The following is a 25289-nucleotide window of genomic DNA, read 5'->3' as shown; positions in this document are numbered from 1 at the left end:
ATGGGTGCAGGGTTAAATCGGTTTAACGCTGCTAAATTCGGTTTAAACGCGTAGTGTAGACCAGGGCTTTCACACATAAGTCATGCAGTTTTGCTAATCATTATCCTGGACCTGGCTGGGTACTTTGGAAAGCGCATGGTTCTGATTGTCCTGACATTTTATTGACTGCTTGGGTAAATGTAATCTAACCCCACTGTGCCACTTTGGCACAGGAAAAAGGCGAGAAAGGCACACAGATCTTCCTAGCAGGGGCTCCTGGCCTCTTTACACAACTCTAGCATAAAGAGGTGATAAATTTCCCCTGGAAAATACCCCGAGAGCAGCCTCTAATATAGAACTACTGCAACAGCTCTATGTCTGTCCCCCACCACTAGGGTGAACAGACAGCAAATGTGAAAAATCGGGACGTGGAGGGGGGAAGTAATAGCAGCCTATATAAGAAAAAGACCCAAAAATGGGGACTGTCCCTATAAAAATGGGACATCTGGTCACTCTACCCACCACATACCCAGAACATATCATGGGAAAGATGGGATGAATCTGGACTGCTGGTGAACTCTGGCTATTATCTGCTTCCCCTGGACAACTGAGGGCCACAGGAGTCAAGTCAAATTAATTCCAAGTCTTAGGACTATTCTAATTTCACTGTTGCCCCCAACTCTTGTGATTTTATCACAAGTCTCACAATATATGGCATTTTCCTTAAAACCACAGCTCCTGAGTCATGCAACTATATGAAAATCTCAGCTTTCATTTAAAAAAAAAAAGTTTGCCACAATGATGGGACATAGAAAGACCTAAAAACCATGAATTCTAAAAGCTCAAAAACAAGAAGGCAAATAAAAAGACCTAAAATCCATTATTTAAAAAAACTGCATGAATTTTAATATAATCTTATGACTTTTGGGGGGCCTGACTTATGATCCCTGAATGCTTGAGGTTGGGAATACTGTAATTCACACTAACACCCAGGCCCACAATGTAGGGAAACATACAAGTGGCTTAAAGTCATCTTCCCACACCCAATCCTATTTCCTGTAAAGACTGCACCTAACACAGTAATGGAGAAATGGGCCAGAACGAAGGCAAGCAAAATACTAAGGAGATTTAAATACATATGCATTTCAGCTAAGCATTTCTAAAACAAATTAAAACAAAGTTCTGGGTTTAAGACTGTAAATCAGTACTAACTGAAATAATCCTCTTAATAGACGGTACTGGGTGTTCACAACCCATTTGACGGCAGTTATCCAGAAAACTACAAGCACTGAAGAAAGTGGACATATATTAAAAGTCCTAAAATTATTTGATTCTCACAGTAAGTTCTTATCAAGAATTTTAAGTCAGAAAACGGATACCAATCATGTATAACTAGAGAAAATTAGTCCAATTTTAATGACGTATATAAAACAGACACAGATTACAGTGATATAACTTGTCACACTGTGAAGTCATAAGCCAAACACAAATTAAGGTCCCGATCCTGAAAAGATTTATGCATGTGAGTAACTTTACTCAGTGAGGACTCCTCATGTGAGTGAAGTTACACGCATAAATCTTTGCAGGGTCAGGACCTGACTTCAGTGGGACTACTCACTTAAATAACGCTACTGCCTATGTAAAGTCTTTGCAGGATCAGGTCCCAAAATTGGATTTTCTTGTTATAGCCCAAGATAAAAGAAGTGTGATAGCTTATTCTATACTGCCCTCTACCACAAAGTTTCTTTGCTATACAGTATATTAAAAGGAAGAAAATTCTGACTAGACAAGGGCTATTTATATCTTACTAATTTTGTTGTTATAAGGAACAGTAAATTAAACTATGCAATTTAGCTATGCAAGCGTTTAAATTAATACAGACCCTGGGTTAGCCTATGAAACTCTCAATGCAGTTGTACTAAACAGAAATATTAAAAGATTTAAAAACAACTTCATATCTCAAGAGAAAACACTGAGCATTCAGGCAAGAGCAAGAAGTACTTGTAGAGAATCAGAAGGAAGAAATTATACTGCTGGGTTGGACATCTGTCCTGTCAGTGTGATGGCAAATGGTTAGGCCTAGTGATTAACTGATTTGTTTATAGAGGTAAGAGATGCCAAAAGAACTGCAATGAGATTAAATCAGTAGTACTCACAATGAAACTTACCATTTAAGTGGAGGGGGCAGGATGGAAGCATTAGGCCAAATATAGACACTTCCCATCCAAACTGTTAATTTATCAATTAAATCAAAATCACATTAATTTTCAGATTTTCGCTTTAGATAGCAACATGTGTGTTTATTGAAAATAAATAAGGTTAGAAATGGGAGTTGTGGAACTATGTTTCCCAATGGGTTTTGCAATGTAAAATTATTACTTACACCTCTAAAGTGGGAAACAACATTTGCCAATAGTTACAAATGGTTAACTTTTAGAATAGTTGGGTCTTCTGAGAAATAAATGGGGATTCTCTCTCTCTCTCTGTACTCTAATCCAACACAATGGCCTTCAGAACACTGTCCAACATCCTGAGATCCCCATTCACTATTTTCCCCTTCTTCCCTCATAGCTACAGCCTACTGTAACAATTTACATCTAGCTAGGATACAAATTCTTCCAAGACAGTTAGCATAACTGTAAACTTCCTAGCAGAGGTCCCCAAGAGAAATACATGCCCATACACTCCTACAGGGTCCCAAGGTACCTGCTCTACAGTTTAAAACAAACCCTCTGAAGAGGACAGGAGCATACTCAACATTCATACTGAAGATGGGTCTCTTCTCTCATGTCACTGCAAGCCATGCTGCATTCGAACATCTTAACCTACCAATTCATCCAGTGGGACCATTATATTATCAATATGTACAATTTCACAAGCTAGTCAGACTAATTTTCCAAGATGCTGATGGTTTAATAACCATTAACCTAGCACTTTCTTTTTGTTCACCACTATAATTATAAGCTACTGAGGCTAAAACATAGGACTGAAATAAAAAAGCAGGGACACCAGAAAAATATCAGTGCAAAAGGCATAAAATAATGGAGGTGAAAGAATTTATTACTACAATATAAACTTTTCTCTAATCTTTATTATTTGGTATTTCAGAGCAAATAATTAATAATAAGCATGAGATGACAAGATCTGTGTGGAATGGAAGTCAGTTTACATTTTAAATGTAAACTATTCATCCTAATGAGAATTTTTCCTTGAGATAATCAGCATCTTGGAACTCTAGGACAAAATAAAAATCCATCATGGTGACAATGATGATTCACTTAAAAATACATTGTGCTTTTTCTCTCCTCTGAATTTTAACACAATCAGTACAGGAAGGAAGTCCTCTACCTGACAGAAGTACAGATTTCATTTTCCTAACATAGCTCATCTGCAAGAGTCACTGGACAATGGACTCTGACGCTATGCATGGGGGGGGGGGGGCGGAGGCGTGAGTTACACAAATGCTACGCTGAAGTTCTTAATAACTACAAAATACACTGATATGATTCATGATCAAACAAAATCGTATGTAAACAAACAATTCTAATCAAACTAATAAAAACAATGAGGAGTCCAGTGGCACCTTAAAGACTAACAGATTTATTTGGGCATAAGGTTTCGTGGGTAAAAAACCCACTTCTCCATGCATCTGAAGAAGTGTTTTTTTTTTACCCACGAAAGCTTACGCCTGAATAAATCTGCTAGTCTTTAAGGTGCCACTGGACTCCTCATTGTTTTTGTGGATACAAACCCTAATATTCCAGACAGTAATATTATTATTTCCTTTGGTTTTAAAGTTACAAAGTAAATATAATTCCGTATTTATGTACAAGCAAGTTCATTCTCCCAGTAAGATTTAATCTTTCTTTAAGAAGATTGCCAACATATTCACTATATAATATGTCACAGAAAACCCATATCTGGTCCACACATCTCTGGATTGTAGCATTGCAAGACGGCAATTCATTGTGTTTGATCATTGTGTTCAATTTTATCCAAATGTCCTCTAGAGTTTGATTATTACAAATAGATTGCTCAATTGTCCACTTTGCTCTATAAAATGCATGTAGCTTCATTCTTTCTAAATTACTCTGCAGTTCTCTAGATAAAGGAAGAATTTTTTCTTTAAGTTTAGGACTAGGGACAGAAATACTCCAAGACCTTCTCAATTTTGGTTTTTCATTTGCCGATTGTACTTCCAGATTTCTTGAATTAATTTGTGCATGCACCGCTTGTGCCTGGATTAAACTTTGACCAGTTTTCAGATTAGACTGAAACTCCAGAAGGTCCACTGTGCAGTCATAATATCGCCCAATAAAAGGTTCTGAAGCTGCAACAAGTTGTTTAACTTCGTCTGCTTTCTCACCAGAAATAATAGGTGGTTGTCTTTTAGGCTTGAGCGGAAGTTTGTGTGAAACATTTGGAAACCAGGGAACAAATCTTGGTAGTTGCCGAATAGGAAACTCCTTCAGTGTTTCTTCTGCAAGTTTCTGCAGTTCTGTGAGGTCATTCTGAAATGGTCGATAATGCAAAACTACTTCCATGCTGGTACTGTAGGAATCCAGTTATTCTTAATAAAAGAAACAGTCTCTTCATTAGGATCCTCAACTCTACAGCGTAATACATCTTATTTACAAGAATCTCTTCTTGCATGTGATGCACAGATCAGAAGAAAACAGGACCTAAAGCAGGAGTACTGTAAAGAATAAGATACCACCATATTAAGCCATATATTGCTAGAATATTTTGCAGTAAAACAAAATGCTGTAAAGATAAACTAGCAATATTTATATTTATGTAACAGAATGCTTCATACTTTACCACAAGTGATTACTTACTGGTATTTAATCATTGCTAGTGTTTTAAAACACCAGATAAGTACATTTTAAACTTTAACAAAGGGGGAGGGATAGCTCAGTGGTTTGGGCATTGGCCTGCTAAACCCAGGGTTGTGAGTTCAATCCTTGAGGAGGCCACTTAGGGATCTGGGGCAAAAAATTGGTCCTGCTAGTGAAGGCAGGGGGCTGGATTCGATGACCTTTCGAGGTCCCTTCCAGTTCTAGGAGATTGGTACATCTCCAATAAAAAAACAAACAAACAAAAAAAAACTTATATGATCTGCTCTTCATAGAAAAACCTATGCTGTTTCTCCTCCCTGTCACCCACCCATTCCTGTGGTCATATGAAATTGATATGAGGAAGTTTTGCCCAGTTAATCATGCCTCAATGGAACTCTCAGACTGTATGCCATTGTATTTACCCACAAATTACCATGCATCTATGGCACTATGTTCTTAACATACATATCTAATGCTATCCACAAAAAGTACCAGGATTTCATTTAAAACGTTAACAGTCATATGATAAAATTACCACCAGCTTGAAGTTAAAACCTATTATATCGTCTTAAATTATCAGGCCAAAAAGAAAAAGGAGGCAGAGGGAGAAGAGAATAAAGAAAATATTAATTTTAAATACAAATCAAAACCAATATCTTCCTTCTACTCCCATGAAGGAAACTGAATAATATACTGCAGATTACAGTTACTGATGATGAAAAAAATACTCTCTGAAATAGGAGTAACAGAAACACACAATTTAAAGTAGATATTAGCCAAGAAGCTGTTCTGGACTCCAAGTATGCCAGACAATATATAATTAAGTTTTTCTTATTTCCATTCCAAAGCATAACTATATATCAACCAGTCTTAGCTCCAAACTTCAGAGCTACACATCACAGTCATGCTATTATATGAAAACTTTAAATATGATACTCCTTAATTTCCAAATTTCAACATTTCTATCTCTTAGATGAAGGTTAAATTGCATGTTAGGTAATGGATACAAATAGGATTATCAATTATGGAATAAATTCATAGCATCCTTTATTCTCTAATTTCAACCACATTTTCAGTTATCTGTGTGTGTTCTAACAGACACCAACAATAGACAGTAATAGTACAGACACTAGACTGATCATTTAGCTACTGCATTGCAATGACTGAATTTTAGGAGCTGAAAGGGACACATGCTACACTGACTTTTCTGCAGGTCCAGGGATCTACTTACACCTCTTATCAGTCCTCTGTGCCACGAACAAGGGTGTATTAAGAAAAGATTTTGCTTTGAATGAGTTGTTACAACAGCAGAACTGTTGATTTTATTTTTTTTTATTATGGAAAAGTGGAAAAGCAGCTTGATATCATTTGAAATCTCTAACTGCTTTAGACAGCATTAAGCTAACACCATTAAAACCTATATACTGTCTTCCGGAGTGTTTTAAAAGTAAGCATATTAACATGAGGTAGATTCAGCCAAGGCCATGTCTTCACTACCACTTATGTCAGCAAAACTTATGTCACTCAGTAGGGTGAAAAAAATGCTCCTGAGTGACAAGTTTTGCCAGCATAAGTGGTAGCGTGCACAATGCTACGTCGGCAGAAGAGCTTCTCCCACTGACATAGCTACCGCCGCCCGCTGAGGTGATTTTATTATGTCAACAGGAGAGTTTTCTCCCATCAGCACAGAGCAGCTACACAAGTGATCTTATTGCAGTGTGGTTGCATCGGTACAGCTATGCTGCTGTAAGCTCACTAGTGTAGACATGGCCTAAAACCCCAATTCTGCAATCACTTATGCAGATGTATAACTTATGTACCTGAGTAGCCCCATTGAGTTAAATCGATTACAGGATTATGGACTTCATCTTCATCTTGCTCATTATTGCTACTTAATATGAACACAAAAGCACAATGGTAGACAAACAATGCCAGAAGCAATATCATTTTTACTGACTGAGAAAAGGGAAAAACAGATATAGATTATTTAGTGCTCTGTTCTCTCATTGTTACAGGTCTCAATTCACTACTGGCAAAAATGGTCAGCACTCCATTGTGCAGTTGTGCTCTCATGCAAATTAGACTCAAAGAATGTAGAAAACATTAATTTATCAGTTCTGGACCATGGAGGCAAGGAATCAATTAAGTCTGCAGTTGTCTGTTGAGCAAAGAGTTAGAAGACAGAAGTATAGTATTCTATATACCATAAGCCCAGTGGATAGCAAATGTAAGCACTCTGCTGAACATGCTAAAACTCATTTGCTAACTGCAGGTATTGCAGAACACAGGATTTTCACCCCCATAAGTCAGTACTGTTTATATGCTCTGTGACTTCCAGAAGCTTTCTAGCCTTTCCCTCTCCAATCCATGCAGAACACTACCACCAAGATAGTCTTCCTTTTCCAGACAAGATCTTCTCTCACTCTCTCTTTTTCCTAATGAAGTTCAAGTTTCTCCTCTTCACCTTCAAAGCATTGCACAGCTTTTCCACCACCTATATCTTTGTTTCTCTTCCAATCTGTTTGGTCAAGACTGTAAACACATCAGTCTCCAATTAATACAACATTCTGTACTTGTATATTTTTTCATTCAAAGAACTCACAGTACTTACTCTTGAGAGAATCCTTCACCAGAAAATTAGAAATTCTGCGTGCATACACACAAATGGATGCATAGGGGGCCATAGGAGGGTTCTGGGTGCTGGGGCTTGGTGGGGTGAGGGTCCTGGTGGTTGGGGCTCAGAGGAGCGGGAGGCTTTTTGGGGTGATCCAGGTGCAGTAGGATGGGGCTCACTGGAGCGGAGCTAAGAGGACTTTGTGGGAGGTCTGAGTATGGCGTGGGGGGGGGGGGGTCTGGATTACACAGGGGTTGGGTGGATAGAGGAACAGCTCCCCATACAGTGACCCCTTCCTCTGCAGCTGAGGAGCAATGGAGTTAGGGGGTGTGGAGCTTCTTGTAGCTGGGGGAAGTTTCTGGGGATGGGTCTGACCCAGCGCCGGTCGCTCCTTGAGGGAGAAGAGGAAGTCCTGTCCTTGCTCAGCCCCAGCCCAGACAGAACTACCAGCTGAGCCTGATGCAGGGTAGGAGCCACCAGACAGGGCATCCGCAGCCCCCGCACCCAGTGATTTTCCTCTCCAATGGCTGGTCTAGACCCCCAAAATGATGCACCCAGTGGTACTAGAACAATTTTTATAGCGGGGGTGCTGAAGGCAGAAACCATGTATTTGGGTTGTTATTACTACTTCAAGTCACGGGGTGCACTAGCACCCTCATCACTGCTAGTTCCAGCATCTGTGGACATGCCTATGCTGCTGGTGAGGGACATGTGACCACTCTTGCAGCTTCCCAATCAGAAAGTCATTTTTCTGCTGGAAAACAAAGAAATCTGTAGGGGACATGAATTCTGCACCCATGCAGTGGTGTAGAATTCCCCCAGAAGTATGCAGTCCTATATAAAGAGAGGTGATTATTCCTATTTTACAGCTGGAGAAAGTGAAACTAAGAAGGATAAGGGACTTACCTAAGGCTACAGAAAGATTCTTTGACACTGCCACGAACAGAACCCACGTCCCCGGATTACATAGTGCTAACGTCTAGCACAAGCGTTGCCCACATCTCATCGAGAAAGTGACCAGTGAACCACTTCCTCCCCCATTTGTTACCACACGATGATATTTCTGTGACAACTACAGCAAGTGCTTTTGTAGACAGGCAGCATCAGGACAATATTTATGTATTTTGTCTTTAAGACACGAGGTGTTTCATTCTTCCTCGAAAGGCGCTAATCTCACCGGCCCGCTCTTCATCCCACTCGGTGTCCGGAACCGCAGCTCAACCTGAGCAGTGCAGCCACTGCCAGGGCTAGCGGGCGGAGGGAGGCAGGGGCTCGTCGCGCCCACCTCCCGGAACCTAACAGGGCACCCCGCGCTTGGCCGGGCCTGCTTCCGCGCTCTACCCACTATCCCACACTCCCTCCCGTACAGACTCTCCGCCCTGGTTTCTCCCCCTGCCCCGGCCTAAGGCCACCCGGCGCCTCCCTGCACAGCCCTGGAACGGGCAACGAGGGCAGGGGCCACCCCGCGGCCCAGGCTGGCGCGAAAGGTTGGGGCCCAGGCAGGAGGAGGGACGGTGAGCTCCCGTCTCGGTACCTTTCAGGGCCAGCAGATGCTCTTGCTTCGGCTGGTTCGCATCCATTGCCTCGGCCTCCCCTCTCTGGGCCTTCGCCGCCTACGGGATTCACCCAGGCCAAGATTCTGCTAATGGCGAAAGGAACAAGGATAAAGGTCCGCACGCAGCCTGAGCCAAGCTGATCGGGTCACAGAGAACCCGGAGGTGCGTTTCCCGGCATGCAACGCGCCGTTTGGGACTGAGCAGGGCCGTGAAGAAACTACAGGCCCCAGCATGCACTGCTCCCCTTGATTCCCAGCTGCTCACAGACGATCTGGACGAAGAGGGACCGTCCCGCGCGGGTGGCGTAGTCTTCTGGGGAGCTGGACTAATCGCGTTGCATGCTGGGATTTGAAGTCTTCGCTGAGGTGACTGAGATGAAGTTAGAGCATTACACGCTGTAACCTGTAGTTTTCGCGAGCCGCTGAGCGTCAATGTGACCCATTGTATGTCGGGAGTTGTAGTCTTCATGCGTCCCTGGGGGGGTCACTGTGGGCTTTGCGAGGAGACGCATGCGCAGTGGTGATCACGGCGGCTGCCGGGGAAGAACTCCTTTAATATTATTTTTCATTCCTGCGCGGACGCTTCGTGTGGTGACATCACAGCGTAAGGCCTGTAGCGTCAGCGCGTGGCCCGCTCCCCTCTCTCTGCTGGTTCATTGGTGCGTAGGTAGCTCGTTTCTCCTCCCTTTTCCAAGATGGCGGCCATGGGTGTAAACAAGGCCGGCCTCGGAGCGGGGCTGGATGCCGGCCCCCGACACGGCGGCAGCTGGGGGGCGGCCGGGGCTGCTGTGAAGGTGAGAGGAACTGCCCCCGTCCGCCCGGTTCACACAACAGCTCCTGCCAAAGGGTGGCGACGCTGCTTCGGCTAATGGGCTTCTCCCAACGGCATAAAACAGACCTGTGCAGCAGCAGCAGCACCCGCCTCCCCTGGCTTCGGGGGCCACACCGGTGGGGACATGGAGAAGCCCGCACGAGTGCAGAGGGATGATCTGATGTGTTGGGCGGCCCTGGGTCCTGTGAGCCCGTGCGAGCGAAGGGGACAGCCTGTCGAGAGGCTCATGGGCTCCCAGCCTGGGGTGTCAGCCCAATGGCTGGCCCTCTGAGTAGGGCCCTACCAAATTCACGGTCCATTTAAAAAAAATTGAATTTCAAAGTTTCAGATATTTAAATTTCATGGTGTTGTAACTATGGGGGTCCTGACCCAAAAAGAGGGTGGGTGGGTGGAGCAAGGCTATTGCAGAATGTTTTTGCCACCCTTATTTCTACACTGCCTTCAGAGTTGGGTGGCCAAAGAGTGGCCGCTGCTGGCTAAGAACCCAGCTCTGAAGGCTGCATTGATGCCAGCAGGAGTGCAGAAGTAATGCCATACCATGCCACTCCTCATCCCCCAATAGCCAGATTTAATGGGGGAGACCAGATTTCACAGTCCATGATGTGTTTTTCATGGCTGTGAATTTGGTAGGGCCTTACCCATGAGGTGGGGAGGTCCTAGAGTTTGCTGCATCAGCTGGACCATGGAGTGGCTCCCCTTTGAGAGCCTTAGGTCAGACAGGCAATTGGGCAGGGCCAGCCCTTGGTTCCTTTTACCCGGGGCTTGCTGTAAGTGGGTCCACACTCTGATGGACAGTGCTCATGCCTCAGTTCATTTGCAGAAAGGAAGGGCTGTACAAAAGCAAATCATGACTGGAATCCATGAAGGAAGAACTGTCTAATGGGACAATTGTTGGGGTTAATTGGTTTCAGAGAGCAGCTGCATAGTAGATTTCTTTATACAAGAGCTACCAGTATAAGATGGGCCACTTACCTCTTGATGTGTCACTGCTTCTGATATGTTCAAAATGCTTTCTTGATTTATAGGTTCTTGAGTGTGGAGTCTGTGAAGATGTATTTTCTTTGCAAGGTGATAAAGTTCCCAGACTGCTTTTGTGTGGTCATACCGTCTGCCATGACTGTCTTACTCGGCTTCCTCTCCATGGCAGAGCAGTTCGCTGTCCTTTTGATCGACAAGTTACTGAACTAGGTAAGGATGAAAACTATATGTAGAGATAAGGAGGTGTTAGTACTGTTATATAAGGCACTGGTGAGACCTCATCTGGAATACTGTGTGCAGTTCTGGTCTCTCAATGTTTAATAAGGATGAATTCAGACTGGAACAGGTACAGAGAAGGGCTGTTAGGATGATCTGAGGAATGGAAAAACCTGTCTTATGAAAGGAGACTCAAAGAGCTTGGCTTGCTTAGCCTAACCAAAAGAAGGCTGAGGGGAGATAGGATTGCTCTCTCTAAATATATCAGAGGAATAAATACCAGGGAGAGAGAGGAATTATTTAAGCTCAGTACCAACGTGGACACAAGAACAAATGGATATAAACTGGCCATCAGGAAGCTTAAAATTAGACGAAGGAGTGAAGTTCTGGAACAGCCTTCCAAGGGGAGCTGTGTGAGAGATGTTCATTTCCCCTTTAAGTATGCGGACCCTACTGTTAAGTACACTGCCTTGTTAATTAGATCAGCTTGCTGAGACCACAGCTGCTGCCAGCAAGCTCCCTCCATCCTGAGCCCTGTCGTGTGTCCCTTCTGCTCTATGGAAGATGGGGTAAGCAGGCTGCAGGAGCAGGGGGGAGGAGGACACCCTGACTGCCCCCTTCTTCCTCTCCTCCCCCCTGCACAGCAAGCAGGAGTCTCGGGGAGCAGCTCCAAGGCAGAGGGCAGGAGCAGCACATGGCAGTGAGGGGAGGGACAGCTGAACTGCTGGCAATTGATAGCCTGCTGGGCAGCTGCTGCACAGAGAAGTTAGGGGAGCAGGGATTTGATAGAGGGGCTGCCGATCCACCCTGGTTCCAAGCCCCCACCAGCTAGCTGGAACAGACTGCTCTTCCTGCAAGCAGTGGACAAAGCAGGCAGCTGCCAAAAGACCTTAGAAGGGAGCATTGCACAACTTTAAACGAGCATGTTCCCTAATTGATCAGCAGCGTAACAACGTTAACTGGGACGACTTTAAGTGAGGAGTTACTGTATATCTTTTTTGAGATGGGGCAACCAGAACTGAATGCAGTATTCAAGGTGTGGACATACCATGGATTTATATAGTGGCATGATTTTTCTGTCTTATCTATCCATCTCTTCCCTAATGATTCCTAACATTGTTAGGTTATTTTCATTGCTGCTTGCACATTGATCTGATGTTTTCCAAGAACGACCCAGGATCTCATTCCTGAGTATTAACAGCTAATTTAGACTCCATTATTTTGTATGTATAATTGGGATTATATTTTCCAAAATGCAGTACTTCGCACTTTTCAACATTTAATTTCATCTGCCATTTTGTTGCCCAATCACCCAGTTTTGTGAGATCCCTTTGTAACTCTTTACCGTCTGCTTTGAACTTATCTAGAATAATTTTGTATTGTCTGCAAATTTTGCCACCTCAGTGTTTGCCTTTTTTTAGCAGATCATTTATGAATGTGCTGAACAGCACTGGTTCCAATATATATTCTTTGTGGACCCTGTCATTTACCTCTTGCCATTGTGAAAACTGGCCATTTATTCCTACCCTTGGTTTACATATTTTAATCAGTTACTGATCTATGACAGGACCTTAGTTCTTATCCCATGGCTGCCTACTTTACTTAAGAGCCTTTTGTGAGGGAACTTATGAAAGGCTTTCTGAAAGTCCAAGTACACTATATCCACTAGGTCACCCTTGTCCACATGTTTGTTAACCCCCTCAAAGAAGTCTAATAAATGATTGAGGCATGATTTTTCTTTACAAAAGCCACGTTGACTCTTCCCCAATATATTGTGTTTGTCTGTCTGATAATTCTGTTCCATACTAAAGTTTCAGCCAGTTTGTCTGGTGCTGAAGTTGGGCTTCCTGGCCTGTACTTACCAGGATCATGTCTGTTTTAAAAAGCGGCATTACATTAGCTATCTGCCAGCCGTCTGCTACAGCAGCTGATTTAAAGCCTCATTAGGAAGAGTTTTCAGCCTTGCCTAACAGAACTAGGCTCAGCATACAAGCCCCCAAACACTATGAACTTCAATCAAGCAGTCATAGGACAATAAACAAACTTATCCCAAGGGTCACATAGTCACTCCTGCTTTACCTAGAAAACTCCCTGGCAAAACTCCTATATGCTGCCCTTGTTCATTGAAACTTAGAATTCTTCTAAAATGTGGAAGAACTTTTAATAGTTTTAAAATATTCTTGCAGTGTTAAAATCATATAGGTTAAACTTAGCCCCTTAATACGATTAACCTCCCATTTTTTCTACAATAGTCTACATTTTTAGTGAAAGTTTCTCTTTTGTACTTTCAAATGGTTGTATGAAGAAATATTTCATTATCTTGTTTCTGAGATCCATGTTGTGCTATTGGGCATAAAACTGTGTTCATGACCTCTTAACTACACATACAATTGAACACTCACTGGCCATGATCCAGAAAGAGGAGAAAACAAAGGCCTCTGTGTTCTTCTTCAGCTTGTATGTCCCAGATGCTGGCTGAACAGAAGGCTGGTCCAGTTTAGAGAGAGGTTGTTTTGTTGGTGAGGGCTCCTCACAGGCATGCCAATCAGAGGAAAGAGACTTTTGTGTAGCAAAGGAACTCAGAGGTAAGGAAGCTTATGCAAATAAAAATCCCATGCTTAGCAACTGGCTATTTTGGGGCAGAAGGAGGGCCAGGTCCATTATAAAGCCTAGAGTTTCTGTGGTCAGAGGAAGAAGCTTATCTGTTGCCCCATGTGAGAAGGGGGAGTTAGCCAGCCTATGGGCCAGGTAAAACTTGAGTTCTGTGGGGTACTTCTCTTACTGTTTCCCCTCCTTGATTACTAGAAATGAAGAGGTCCACCACTTCTATTACATTTCCTCTGTCCACCTTATTTTTGCTGCTTTTGGAGGGGGCTTGTCTACTGAGCTGCTTAAGATTTCCTCTCCCATTTTCTTGACTGAACTTAAGAGTAGAACTTGTCGGCCAGTGAGATTTCTCTGGGATCTGTGGCCCATTCTAAAGTTTTGTGCTATCTGAATGTCAATCAGCCAGTGAGGAACCCAACTTAGTCTTGGTCTGCCGTAGGGGCGGGGATCAATCTAAGTTACACAACTTCAGCTCGTGAATAGTGTAGCAGAAGTTGACGTACTTAGACCTACTCACCACTTCTCCGTTGACTCTGCCTGCGCCTCTCGCCGTGTTGGAGTACAGGAGTTGACAGAAGAGTGCTTGGGGGTCGATTTATCGCGTCTATCACGTCTAGACTCATGCATCTTCGAGTTGAAGACCCTTCTTTTCCTAGGCTAAAAGTCTCTGTTAACTCTATTGTTGGCGTTTCTGTAGCATGACTTGGGACAGGCAGATGGCCCCAAAGGACCTCTCTGGTGGAGTTACGTCTAGACTAGACGTGATAAATTGACCCCCACTGGATCAATCGCTGCCCGATGATCCGGCAGGTAATATAGACATACCCTCAGTGAGTCTGCCATTTCCATGACCGTGATTGCTATATATGGTAATTGGGCTTTCTGCCCCTATAATGAGGTAGTTAGAGCCAGCTGCTTAATGACTAAATGTACATCACAGGTTCACTATTAGGGAGAAGTATTTTCATAAAGCAAGTTTTGTAGCCAGTGAGGCTGCGTGGAGCCGCTTTCTACTGCATAAAGGCCCTTAATTAGTAACAGTGAGTTTTATGCAGATTTTCTTTTTAGTTGGTTGTTGAAACAATGTGGTGCCTTAGTGTATAAAAGAACCAAAGAAGGGAAGCTAAGCTACTACAGGATACCTCAAATATTTATCCAACTTCTATGGAGAAGTCTCAGGTAGATTCCCAAAGTACACATCCACAGATCTGCATGCAAGTTGGACTTCCTTTATTTTAAAGAATCAAATGGGTTTTTTTTTCTTGTAGTGTACTCCTGCTAAAGTTACCCACAATGGAGCCTATGCATTTATTGTTCCTGCTAAAAGAAAGCAAATTGGGAAGGCATGTTTAGAAATTCCTGACTACTGCTGAAGTAACAGATGAAATAATGTGGGATTTGAAAGTATTTATTGATAATGCTATGTGAAAAGTATTTTACTAAATGTATATATGTTAGCTGTTCATAGAATCTCATTACTGCTCCTGGGGAGATTCTATGTCAAAAAAATCAAAATTCTGCACCAAATAATTCACAATTCTGCAAAATTCTGCATATTTTATTTGTCAAAATAAGGCAATATAATCACACCAGTTTCAATTGTTTTGGTAATTTATTTAAACTGCAATACAGAAAAAAGTCAAAATAACTATTCAGCATTTCCTAAACACATGGAAGTGAAGTTACAAACACTCAGTAACTAATACCCTGCATTCCAGTTATAATCCTGGATTTTCATTTAAATTACATTACAGAACACCAAACAGCCCCCCCCCCCAAGTCATTTTAAATTGTTCATACTTTCATACAGTTTTTGCTAATTACATTACAGAACACCAAACAGCGCACACAAAAAAGTAGAATGTCATTTTAAATTGTGCCGACTTTCACACACAAGTCATGCAGTTTTGCTAATCATTGTCCTGGACCTGGCTGGGTACTTTGGAAAGTGCATGGTTCTGATTGTCCTGACATTTTATTGACTGCTTGGTAAATGTTGCCCTCAAAGTCCTTTTTTTTTTTTTTTTTTAAATGGATAAGTAAAATAAATCCTGAACTGTAATCTAACCCCATTGTGCCACTTTGGCACAGGAAAAAGGCGAGAAAGGCACACAGATCTTCCTAGCTGAGGATTACCTTACTGTTATTTATAATAAGGCTCCTTTACATCATTCTGGCAGTGTAGGAGCCTTAAAACTTTTACAGGTTTTATGCTCCTGGGTGAATTGACTGAAAATGGGAACAGTTAACTAACAATAGGAACATTAACAATGTTACTATACAGGCAGGCTGCTACATTTCTGCCTCCAGGATATAGCTTGCCTTGTACATAATAAAAAGCCCTACCCTACCTACCACACCAGCAAGCTGCAGTAGCAAGTGAGAGGGACAGTCTCTCTCTCTCTCTCTCTCTCTCTCTCTCTCTCTCTCGCTTGTTGGCATGCACGTACACACAGCCCCTTCCCCTCACCCCCCCCTTCCAATGGTGATTAACCACACAGGCATGCATGCCCAGACCCCCACCCTCATCTCCGAGGCTGCTCCAGACACACTGGAACAGATGCGCTGCTGGGGAAGAGGCGTGTGTCCCCTGGCAGATTTTTTTTTTTTTTTTGCATTTTTCTGCATGGCGGGGCCACAGAAATATGCAGGTCATATGAATTGTGGGGTGCAGAATTCTGTCAGGAGTACATTACAAGACAAAAGCAGTTTACAGAAATGGACAGATAAAACCAAAGCCTTTTAAAAACAATTGTGCAAACTATTACTTTACATTGGAAATTACTCTTAATCTTCTATACACTAACTCCTCACTTTAAGTCATCCTGGTTAATGTTGTTTTGTTGTTACGTTGCTGATCAGTTAGGGAACATGCTCATTTAAAGTTGTGCAATGCTCCACTCTTAGGTTGTTTGACTGCCTGCTTTCTCCACAGCTGGCAGCCTCCCTATGCCCCCGCCTTCCCACAGCACCTCCTGCCCGCCGGCAGTCCCCGCGGATCAGCACCTTCTCCCCCCCCCACCTGTGGCAATTAGCTGGTTTGCGGCATTTTGGGGGCGGGAGGGGGGAGGAGCGAGGACTCGGCGCGCAGGCTCCCACTCCTTCCCCTGCCTCCCAAATGCTGCAAGCCAGCTGATTGCCACGGCAGGAGGCAGGGGAGGGAGAGGGGAGGCACGCCGAGTCCTCGCTCCTCCCCCCTGCCCCTAAACACCGCAAGCCAGCTGATTGCCCCAGGCAGGAGGGAGGGGGGAGGAGCGAGGACTTGGTGCACCTCCCCTCTCCCTCCCCTGCCTCCTGCCGGTGGCAATCAGCTGGCTTGTGGCATTTAGAAGGGAGGGAAGGCAGGGGGGAGGAGCGAGGACGCAGCATGAGAAGTAAAGGGGGAGGAGGTGGGGGGGAGGAAGAGGCAGGTCAAGGATGGGGGTTTGGGGGAAGGTGGGGGTGGGTGGGCTGAGGGTTGAACGCCCAGCCCCTGTTGCTTGCAGACTAGGGGAAGCTGCCGCTGCTGTGCAACATGCTTCTCCTAGCCTACAGCACCTTCAGCCTCCTTGCCTGCCTCATCTCCAGTGCCAGTGGGCTGTGCCTGTGTAGGGTAAGGCAGGGGCACCTCCCAACTATAGTACTGTACTGTATGTCCAGTATGTTTGTAAACACACAATACGTGCACACTACTCTCCCCCCCCCCCCTCCAGCGTAGTATTAAATTGTTTGTTTAAAATGTATATAATGCCTTTTGTCTGGCAAAAAAAAAAATTTCCCTCTAACCTAATCCCCCCCCCCCCCATTTACATTAATTCTTATGGGGAAATTGGATTCACTTAACACTGTTTCACTTAAAGTCACATTTTTCAGGAACATAACTACAACATTAAGTGAGGAGTTACTGTATTTTTATAGCACCCCAATGAAATTGACTTTGACCAACCTTGCTGTGGAAAATTAAAATTGGAAATGTATGTGTTATAGGTCTCTTAAGCTACTATATGGAACATGTGGTGTCTGCAAATTCTTACACACAGTTTTGTTAAATGGGATATCGGGTGAAGGAGTCACTGTAAAGCTTGTTACATTTGGAAGTTCCTGATTAAATACTGGTGCAGGTGATTTCACCCTCATCCCCTACCATTGGAAAACATCTGCAAAATGGCCCCTGGGAAGGAAAACTCTTAGAGTTCTATAACAGCCTTCTGGCCCTCCAAAATGTTGTTGGTAAAGGATGGTTATTTTCTCCCCCTCATGTAATTAACATGAGTTCCACCTCTCAGAACCTGTAGCTCCCAAGGGATTTGTTGGAAGTCTTTGTACCAGTTCTGGAGTCCCTGTCTTTTCACCTGCCCTCACCAGCTCCCATAAAGTAGTGCTTCAGCTGAGCCTTGCTGCTAAGACAGCTTCTACCAGTGGCTACTGCTAGGTGTGCCCTCACCACCAAAAGTCGTGGTGTTCCAGATCATGGAGGTGGTAACAGGCAAAAATCTAGATACTGCTGTCAGGACTTGACTCATCTCCACATGCAGATCCCTGGACCTTACAGAAGGCCTTCCATGGACTGTATCTCCTTCCCAAAGTTTCCACTTCATCTTGGATACTATTTGAGTTTTAGTTTAGAATTTTATCTGTAATGGAAGTATTAAGTTATATCCTAAGTTCTCTGTACCATATTGTCAGTTGTCTTTAAGGCAGTTTGTATCTAAAGATATGTAAGCTTTGGAATTTTTAAAATTTTGATGCTCTTGAAAGTGACAGATTGATGTCACGGGATTAGAATCAGTCCAGATTTCCTTACACAGCTCTGTTACTGTATCTCATTCCTGATCTGCGTACGCTCTGGTATTTGTCTTATGCCTCCTCTGAGGGGAGACTGCCAGATCATGTAGTGGTTTTGTAATGTACAAACATCCCCATTGGAGCACCAGGATGAGATTATTAAACTTTTACCTTGTGCCCCAAGCAGGATTTGAACTGAGGTGTTAGAGAGATTAAAGTAGAATCTATTTATACACCACATGACTTAATCCCTGCAACATTTTTTTTAATTTATAAAACAAACACTTGATTAAGTGTTCTTGAAGGTCTACATTTTAATACAGAATAATTTTGTAATTAAGTTACAGTGTGAAAGTAATGCTGTCTGACTTCAAACATCTTGATTACTTGGTAAATTACACTGAAATCATGTAACTGACCTCTTGTCTGAAGAAGTAGGCTTCCAACCACCTACTTAAACTTTAGCAGATTAAAAATTAAATGAGATGTTTACTTCCTGTCCATTTTGCTTTGTGTTTTTAGATGTGTGTCACAAGATATTTGGGGGATTGGATGCTGAGCCTAGCGACCTGCTAGGCAAGGCTGAGAGCTTCTTAACGAGGCTTTGATCCCTAAGTTGTTTACACCAGGGGTCCCCAACCCCCGGGCCGCGGACCGGTACTGGTCCATGGCCTGTTAGGAACCGGGCCGCGAACCGAGCGCACAGCAGGACATGAGCGGTGAGTGCACAGCAGGACATGAGCGGCTAGGACATGAGCGGTGAGTGAGCTAGCAAAGCTTCATCTGTGTTTAGAGCCGCTCCCCGTCGTTCGCATTACTGCCTGAGCTCCGCCTTCTGTCAGATGTTAGATTCTCATAGGAGCGCGAACCCTACTGTAAACTGCGCATGCGATGGAAGGAGTTTTGCACTCCTTATGAGAATCTAATGCCTGATGATCTGAGGTGGAGCTGAGGCCATGATGCTAGCGCTGGGGAGCGGCTGCAAAAACCGATTACATTAGCAGAGGTTTCACTGCACAGAGACCATAATAAATCAATCGCTTGCAGACTAATATCAGAACCCTATCAGTGAGTGGCAAGTGACAAGCTGCATCTGGTGGCAGGCTTTATAGTGGCAAGTGAGTTGATGTACTTCAATTGTACAGCTGCATCTGGTGGCAGGCTTTAAGTCAGAATCCGACACTTATATTAGTCCGCACGTGGCCTGCCCATTATTTTATTTACCACTTCTGTCCATGCCTCTTTCCCGCACAGTTTTGGTAAGCCCACAAGCTAACCCTGGCCAAAATGAGTAAAAAACAAACGTCACTGCAAAGCTTCTTTGAAAAGGGGGAAAGACCCAATGATGAGACAGCAGAAGACTCTAAGACGGCCAACAAAAAGAAAGCTGCATTTAAAAGAAAATACCAAGAGTCCTACTTAAATTACGGGTTCATTGCAACAGGTGAATCACATTCTCCACGCCTGCTTTGTATAATATGTGGAGACCGGCTATCCAACAAAGCCATGAAACCTTCAAAACTGCTTCGCCACATGGAGACCAAGCACCCTGCATTAAAAGACAAGCCTTTGGAGTTTTTCAAAAGAAAAAAACGTGAACACGAAGAACAGAAGCAATTACTGAAGGCCACCACTTCATCAAATGTGTCTGCACTGAAAGCATCATTTTTAGTGGCTAACCGCATTGCTAAAGCTAAGAAGCCCTTTACTATTGGTGAAGAGTTGATCCTGCCTGCTGCTAAGGACATTTGTCGTGAACTTTTAGGAGAGGCTGTAGTTCAAAAGGTGGCACGTGTTCCTCTTTCGACTAGCACCATAACTAGACGAATTGATGAAATATTGAGGCACAATTGTTAGAGAGGGTGAATGAGTCACCGTGGTACGCAATCCAGGTTGACGAGTCTACCGATGTTGACAACAAGGCAACAATGCTTGTTTTTGTGCGATATATTTTTCAGGAGGATGTGCATGAGGATATGTTATGTGCACTTTTGTTGCCAACCAACACCACAGCTGCAGAACTATTCAAGTCGTTGAATGATTACATGTCAGGAAAACTGAATTGGTCATTTTGTGTCTCTATATGCACGGACGGAGCAGCTGCCATGACTGGACGGCATTCTGGTTTTACTACTCGGGTCAAGGAGGTCGCTTCTGAATGTGAGTCTACGCACTGTGTCATCCATAGAGAAATGCTAGCTAGCCGAAAAATGTCATCTGAACTTAACAAAGTTTTGCAGGATGTGATTAAAATTATCAACCACATTAAAGTACATGCCCTTAACTCGCGTCTGTTCGCGCAGTTCTGTGAGGAGATGGACGCAGAGCACACACGTCTTCTCTTATACACAGAAGTGAGATGGCTTTCTAAAGGTAGATCACTGGCCAGAGTTTTTGAGTTACGAGAGCCGCTCCAGAGATTTCTTATAGAAAAACAGTCACCACGGGCAGCACATTTCAGTGACACAGAATGGGTCATAAAACTTGCTTACTTGTGTGACATATTCAACCTGCTCAACGAACTCAATCTGTCACTTCAGGGGAGAACGACAACTGTGTTCAAGTCGGCAGATAAAGTGGCTGCATTTCAAAGCCAAACTAGAATTATGGGGGCGACGAGTGAACATTGGGATTTTTGACATGTTTCAAATATTAGCAGAGATTTTGAAAGAGACTGATCCAGGGCCTTCTTTTTCCCAGCTGGTGAATGATCACCTATCTCAGCTTTCAAAAGAGTTTGAGCATTACTTCCCAACCACAAAAGACCCCCGAACTGGGAAGGAATGGATCCGCGACCCATTTGTGAATAAGCCAGGTGAATCGACTTTATCCGTGCTAGAAGAGGATCAACTGCTTGAGATCACAAATGATGGTGACCTTAAAAGTATGTTTGAGACGACTTCAAATCTCCATACGTTCTGGATTAAAGTCAAGGCGGAATATCCTGAGATTTCCACAAAAGCACTGAAAAGCTTACTTCCATTTTCAACATCCTATCTTTGTGAAGCAGGGTTTTCTGCAGTGACAGCAACCAAAGCGAGATTACGGAGTAGACTGGACATAAGCAACACACTTCGGGTGTCACTGTCTCCCATCACCCCCAGATGGGACCGTCTAGTTGCAGGAAAACAAGCTCAGGGCTCCCACTAATTCTGCATTATGGTCAGTTGTATAATTATTTCATTATATATTACAATAATAATAGAAATAAAAGTACAAAAATAAATGTAATGTGCTTGAATCGTCCCAAAACCATCCCACAGGTCCGCGGAAATTTTTTTTTCTACAAAACCGGTCCCTGGTGCCAAAAAGGTTGGGGACCGCTGGTTTACACCCATCAGCCCTTAACTGGGGGCAGGGCTACTTAGGAAGACCAGGGCTTTAAAAAGTCTGCTCCTAAGCGAGCAGAGGAGCTAGTGAATGGGACTGACTAATCAGAGTTTTGCGAGGGAGTTTTCCAGGTGTAGGAGGACACCATTCTTGCCCATTCTGGCTAATAGCCATTGATGGACCTATCCTCCATGTTTATCTAGTTCTTTTTTGAACCCTGTTATAGTCTTCGCCTTCACAACATCCCCTGGCAAGAAGTTCCACAGATTGACTGTGCGTTGTGTGAAAAAATACTTCCTTTTGTTTGTTTTAAACCTGTACCTTAATGTGCACATAATAAATATGTGAAGCATGAAAGCAGGATACATATTCTGACAGTGACTCTGCTTACTACACTGCGCATCAGCAAGTATCTGTGCCTCTCTAGATATTCATCTTACCCCTGGGGTTGTGACAGAAAATTGCAGCGGTAAAGAGATCACTGCAGTAAGTAAATTTTTCCAGTAGAATAAATTGTCCTAGGTCCCCAGCCCTATCCTGTCCTAACAGTCTGCTTGTTGGCCTGGCCCAAGAGTGGCACTTAGCCTAATGCAGTTGATCAAGGAATATTTCATAGAAACCTTTGGAAACTCAAGATAGGATCAGACCAGGCAGATTGGATCTCTGACCGTTGCAAGTCTCTCTCTTACCCTCTGTATTTCTGCCCAAATGATTGCAAAAATTCCTATCACTTTCTGGCTAGTGCCATGCTCATAGGTTCTCAGTATTGTAGGATCTGCATTTGTCTTAGCAATGGTCAGGATCCCAGTATTCTGGGCTGCCTCCAGGCTGGGAAATCAATTTAGAAATGACATGATTTGAGTTCTGGGATACAGTCAGAGGAATTATAGGCATTTGGCTGCTTCCTACAGGTCCTCTGGCCTAGAAATATCCCACAGTGTGATGTGAAAATTGCCCAGAGTGTAGCAGGCCTGGGTTACCTACCCATATGGCTGTGCATAACACTTCATAGGATTATAGAAATGTAGGACTGGAAGCGACCCCAGTAGGTCATCTAGTTCAGTCCCCTCCACTGAGGCAGGTCTAAGTATTATAGTAGAACCTCAGAGTTACGAACACCAGAGTTACAAACTGACCAGTCATCCACATTCATTTGTAACCAGAAGTATACAATCAGAGAGCAATAGAGACCAAACCATTCCCCCCCCAACCAAACAAATACAGTACAATACTGTAAAACGTAAACTACTATAAAAAAAAATAAAGGGAAAGTTTAAAAAAATAAAAAGTTTTGACAAGGTAAGGAAACTGTTTCTGCGCTTGTTTAATTTAAATTCAGATGGTTAAAAGCAGCATTTTTCATTTGCGTAGTAAAGTTTCAAAGCTGTATTGAGTCAATGTTCAGCAGTAAACTTTTGAAAGAACAACCATAACGTTTTGTTCAGAGTTACAAACATTTCAGAGTTACAAACAACTTCCATTCCCGAGGTGTTCGAAATGCTGAGGTTCTGCTGTATCTAGACCATCCAAGCAGGGACTTTCTTTCCAGACCACAAGATTACAGTGGGGGATGTGGAAATGCCCATAGTGATCTTAGGAGACCTGGTTTACCCATTACAGCTCTGGCTCATGAAACCTTTCACGGGACATCTGGACAGCAGTAAGAAGCATTTCAACAACAGGCTGAGTAGGTGCCGGATGACAGTTGAATGTGCCTTTGGCAAATTAAAGGCTCGCTGGCGTTGCCTTTATGACAGGTTAGACCTTAATGAGGAGAATATTCCTATGGTCATAGCGTCATGCTGCACTTTGCATAATCTCTGTGAATCTAAGGGTAAAATGTTTGCTCAGGGGTGGAGCGCTGAGGCAGAGTGCTTGGCTGCTGAGTTTGAGCAGCCAGATACCAGGGTTGTCAGAGGAGCCCAGAGGGCAGCAATTGAAATCAGGGAGGCTTTGAGGAAGCACTTTGACAATAAGCAGCAGTAACATATTTCTTTAGAGTAGCTTCCATGATGCATTCCATGGTTTTTTGTTTTTTTTTCTAGAAGGCTATGTTGACATTTGGGGCCACATATCCCAGTAAGACAATGATTAAAATGCCTATACATGTACTTGTGGTGATTGCAATGTGAATTTGTAGAAAACAAAATAAAGATGATTTACCATTATAAAACTTTTTGTGTTTATTGATCAAGAAAAAGCACATTGACACTCAGGAAAACACAGATGCTTGCTGGGAAAGGAGGGACTGGGAAAGGGCAGACCCTCACAACTGTGGGTAGATCTAACTGTCGTGAAAGTTATGTGAAGGGGTGGAGTGATGGGGAAACTGAGGAGTCCTAGACAGTGGAAAGGAGTGTGTATGTGTGTGTGTGTAGGTGAAGGTGAAGGTGAGGGAAGGCTGGTAAAGAACTCTGCATGTGTTGTAGTGGAGGTCGAGCCCGGACCTAGTCACTCTGGAGGATTATTAAAGACTTGAGCATTTCTGTTTGCTCCTCCATTACTTTTATCATCCACTCAGTTGCATTCCTAGCAAATGCTTGATTCTTTTTTCTGTCCTGCCTTTTGGCTTCCCAGCACTCCTTTCGTTCCCTTTTCTCTGTAATGGAGCACTGCAGTACCTCCCAGAACATATCTTCTTTGTTGTGTCTTGTCCTCTTTCTTATCTGGCAGAGATGGTCAGCAGGGGTGTGTGGGGTGTCCCTGAAGGCCACATCTGGTGAAGCACAGGACAGTGAACAGAAGCGGGATTGTTAAATTCAAGCACACCATTGAAACATTTCACTTGTATGCACTTTTTTCAACATACCAATCACTTTCTCACTGACCCTGGGCAGGCACACATCTCTGCAAGAACCCAAAACATGGTGAGTTTTGGGTGGGGGTGGGGTGCTGTACCTGGACAGAAGAACATGCAGTCTTTGCAGGGGTTGCGGTGCAGCTTTACAGGGAAATAACTCTAAAATTATCCCACACTTTCCCACAGGCAAGGATCATTCTAGCAGACATCATACTGCTGAGGGTAAGCAGGGAAACCAGGGTACATCTGCTGCATTATTGTGGCTTCTGCCCTGCTCTGTATGCAGCTCACCTATGTGCTGCTTTGGTCCCTGCACAAACGATTGCCGAATGGCGCAGGACAGTGTCCTACAATGGGGGAAGGAACAAAGCTGCACTGCCATGCAACCTGCACCAGAGAATTACCGAGTACTTCCAGGAAACTTTCCTGGAGATCTCTCTGGAGGAATCCCATGAGATCTTAGTGTGCATCAACACCCTGTTCCATCGTACTGATTAGCTACACGGGGAAATGTCCAGCTCACAGAAACACGGCCAGCCTCCCACATTTCTATGGTCTGAACCCACCTCCGCACTACACAAGCCACAGCCACTTGCCAGGCATCTCATCTGTTTCTTGCTCACTGGAGAGCAACTGCTGAGACTGGCTAGGCACCTCAGGAGTGGAGAAAAGTTCCTGGCTGCTTGCCCCACCAGTTGACCTGCCGGGAGCTCCACATCCAAGTCTAGCTCCACCTCTTCATCAATAACGTCATCTTCCTGGTTAGGTACTCTTTC

General features: G+C 43.7%; 3 protein-coding genes across 7 annotated transcripts in view; 1 reads left to right on the top strand and 2 right to left on the bottom strand.

Annotated features, from left to right (window-relative positions):
• TRAPPC13 (trafficking protein particle complex subunit 13) overlaps positions 1-9104 on the bottom strand; it is a 47635-nt gene extending 38531 nt beyond the window's left edge. For all 4 annotated transcript variants that reach the window (XM_045022289.1, XM_045022290.1, XM_045022291.1 and 1 more), the window contains exon 1: positions 8966-9104. In XM_045022289.1, coding sequence (XP_044878224.1) covers positions 8966-9011 — 46 coding nt within the window. In that variant the 5' untranslated portion in view covers positions 9012-9104. The remainder of the gene's footprint in view (positions 1-8965) is intronic.
• Positions 3700-9091, bottom strand: SHLD3 (shieldin complex subunit 3). Its single transcript, XM_045022298.1, has 2 exons — positions 8966-9091; positions 3700-4675 (listed from the first exon to the last, which is right to left on the bottom strand). Exon 2 carries the CDS (start codon positions 4521-4523, stop codon positions 3777-3779), a length of 747 nt encoding a protein of 248 aa, XP_044878233.1. The 5' UTR covers positions 4524-4675; positions 8966-9091; the 3' UTR covers positions 3700-3776.
• A 119-nt stretch (positions 9105-9223) lies between the features above and the next one.
• The window catches only part of TRIM23 (tripartite motif containing 23), a 31201-nt gene continuing 15135 nt past the window's right edge, over positions 9224-25289 (top strand). The window contains exons 1-2 of one of the 2 annotated variants that reach the window (XM_045022288.1): positions 9224-9352; positions 10844-11006. In XM_045022288.1, the coding sequence (XP_044878223.1) occupies positions 9326-9352; positions 10844-11006 (190 nt within the window). In that variant the 5' untranslated portion in view covers positions 9224-9325. Of the gene's footprint in view, positions 9353-9644; positions 9781-10843; positions 11007-25289 lie in introns of those variants that run through there. The other variant, XM_045022287.1, reaches the window with a different exon arrangement.

This window comes from Mauremys mutica, chromosome 6, assembly GCF_020497125.1.
Source record: "Mauremys mutica isolate MM-2020 ecotype Southern chromosome 6, ASM2049712v1, whole genome shotgun sequence".
Lineage (NCBI taxonomy): Eukaryota > Metazoa > Chordata > Testudines > Geoemydidae > Mauremys > Mauremys mutica.
Note: the sequence above shows the minus strand (reverse complement) of the source record. Positions and strands in the feature narration are given on the sequence as shown.

Bases quoted from the DNA above. Each gene is read 5' to 3' on its own strand.
- SHLD3 (XM_045022298.1), bottom strand. From the start codon at position 4,523: ATGGAAGTAGTTTTGCATTATCGACCATTTCAGAATGACCTCACAGAA.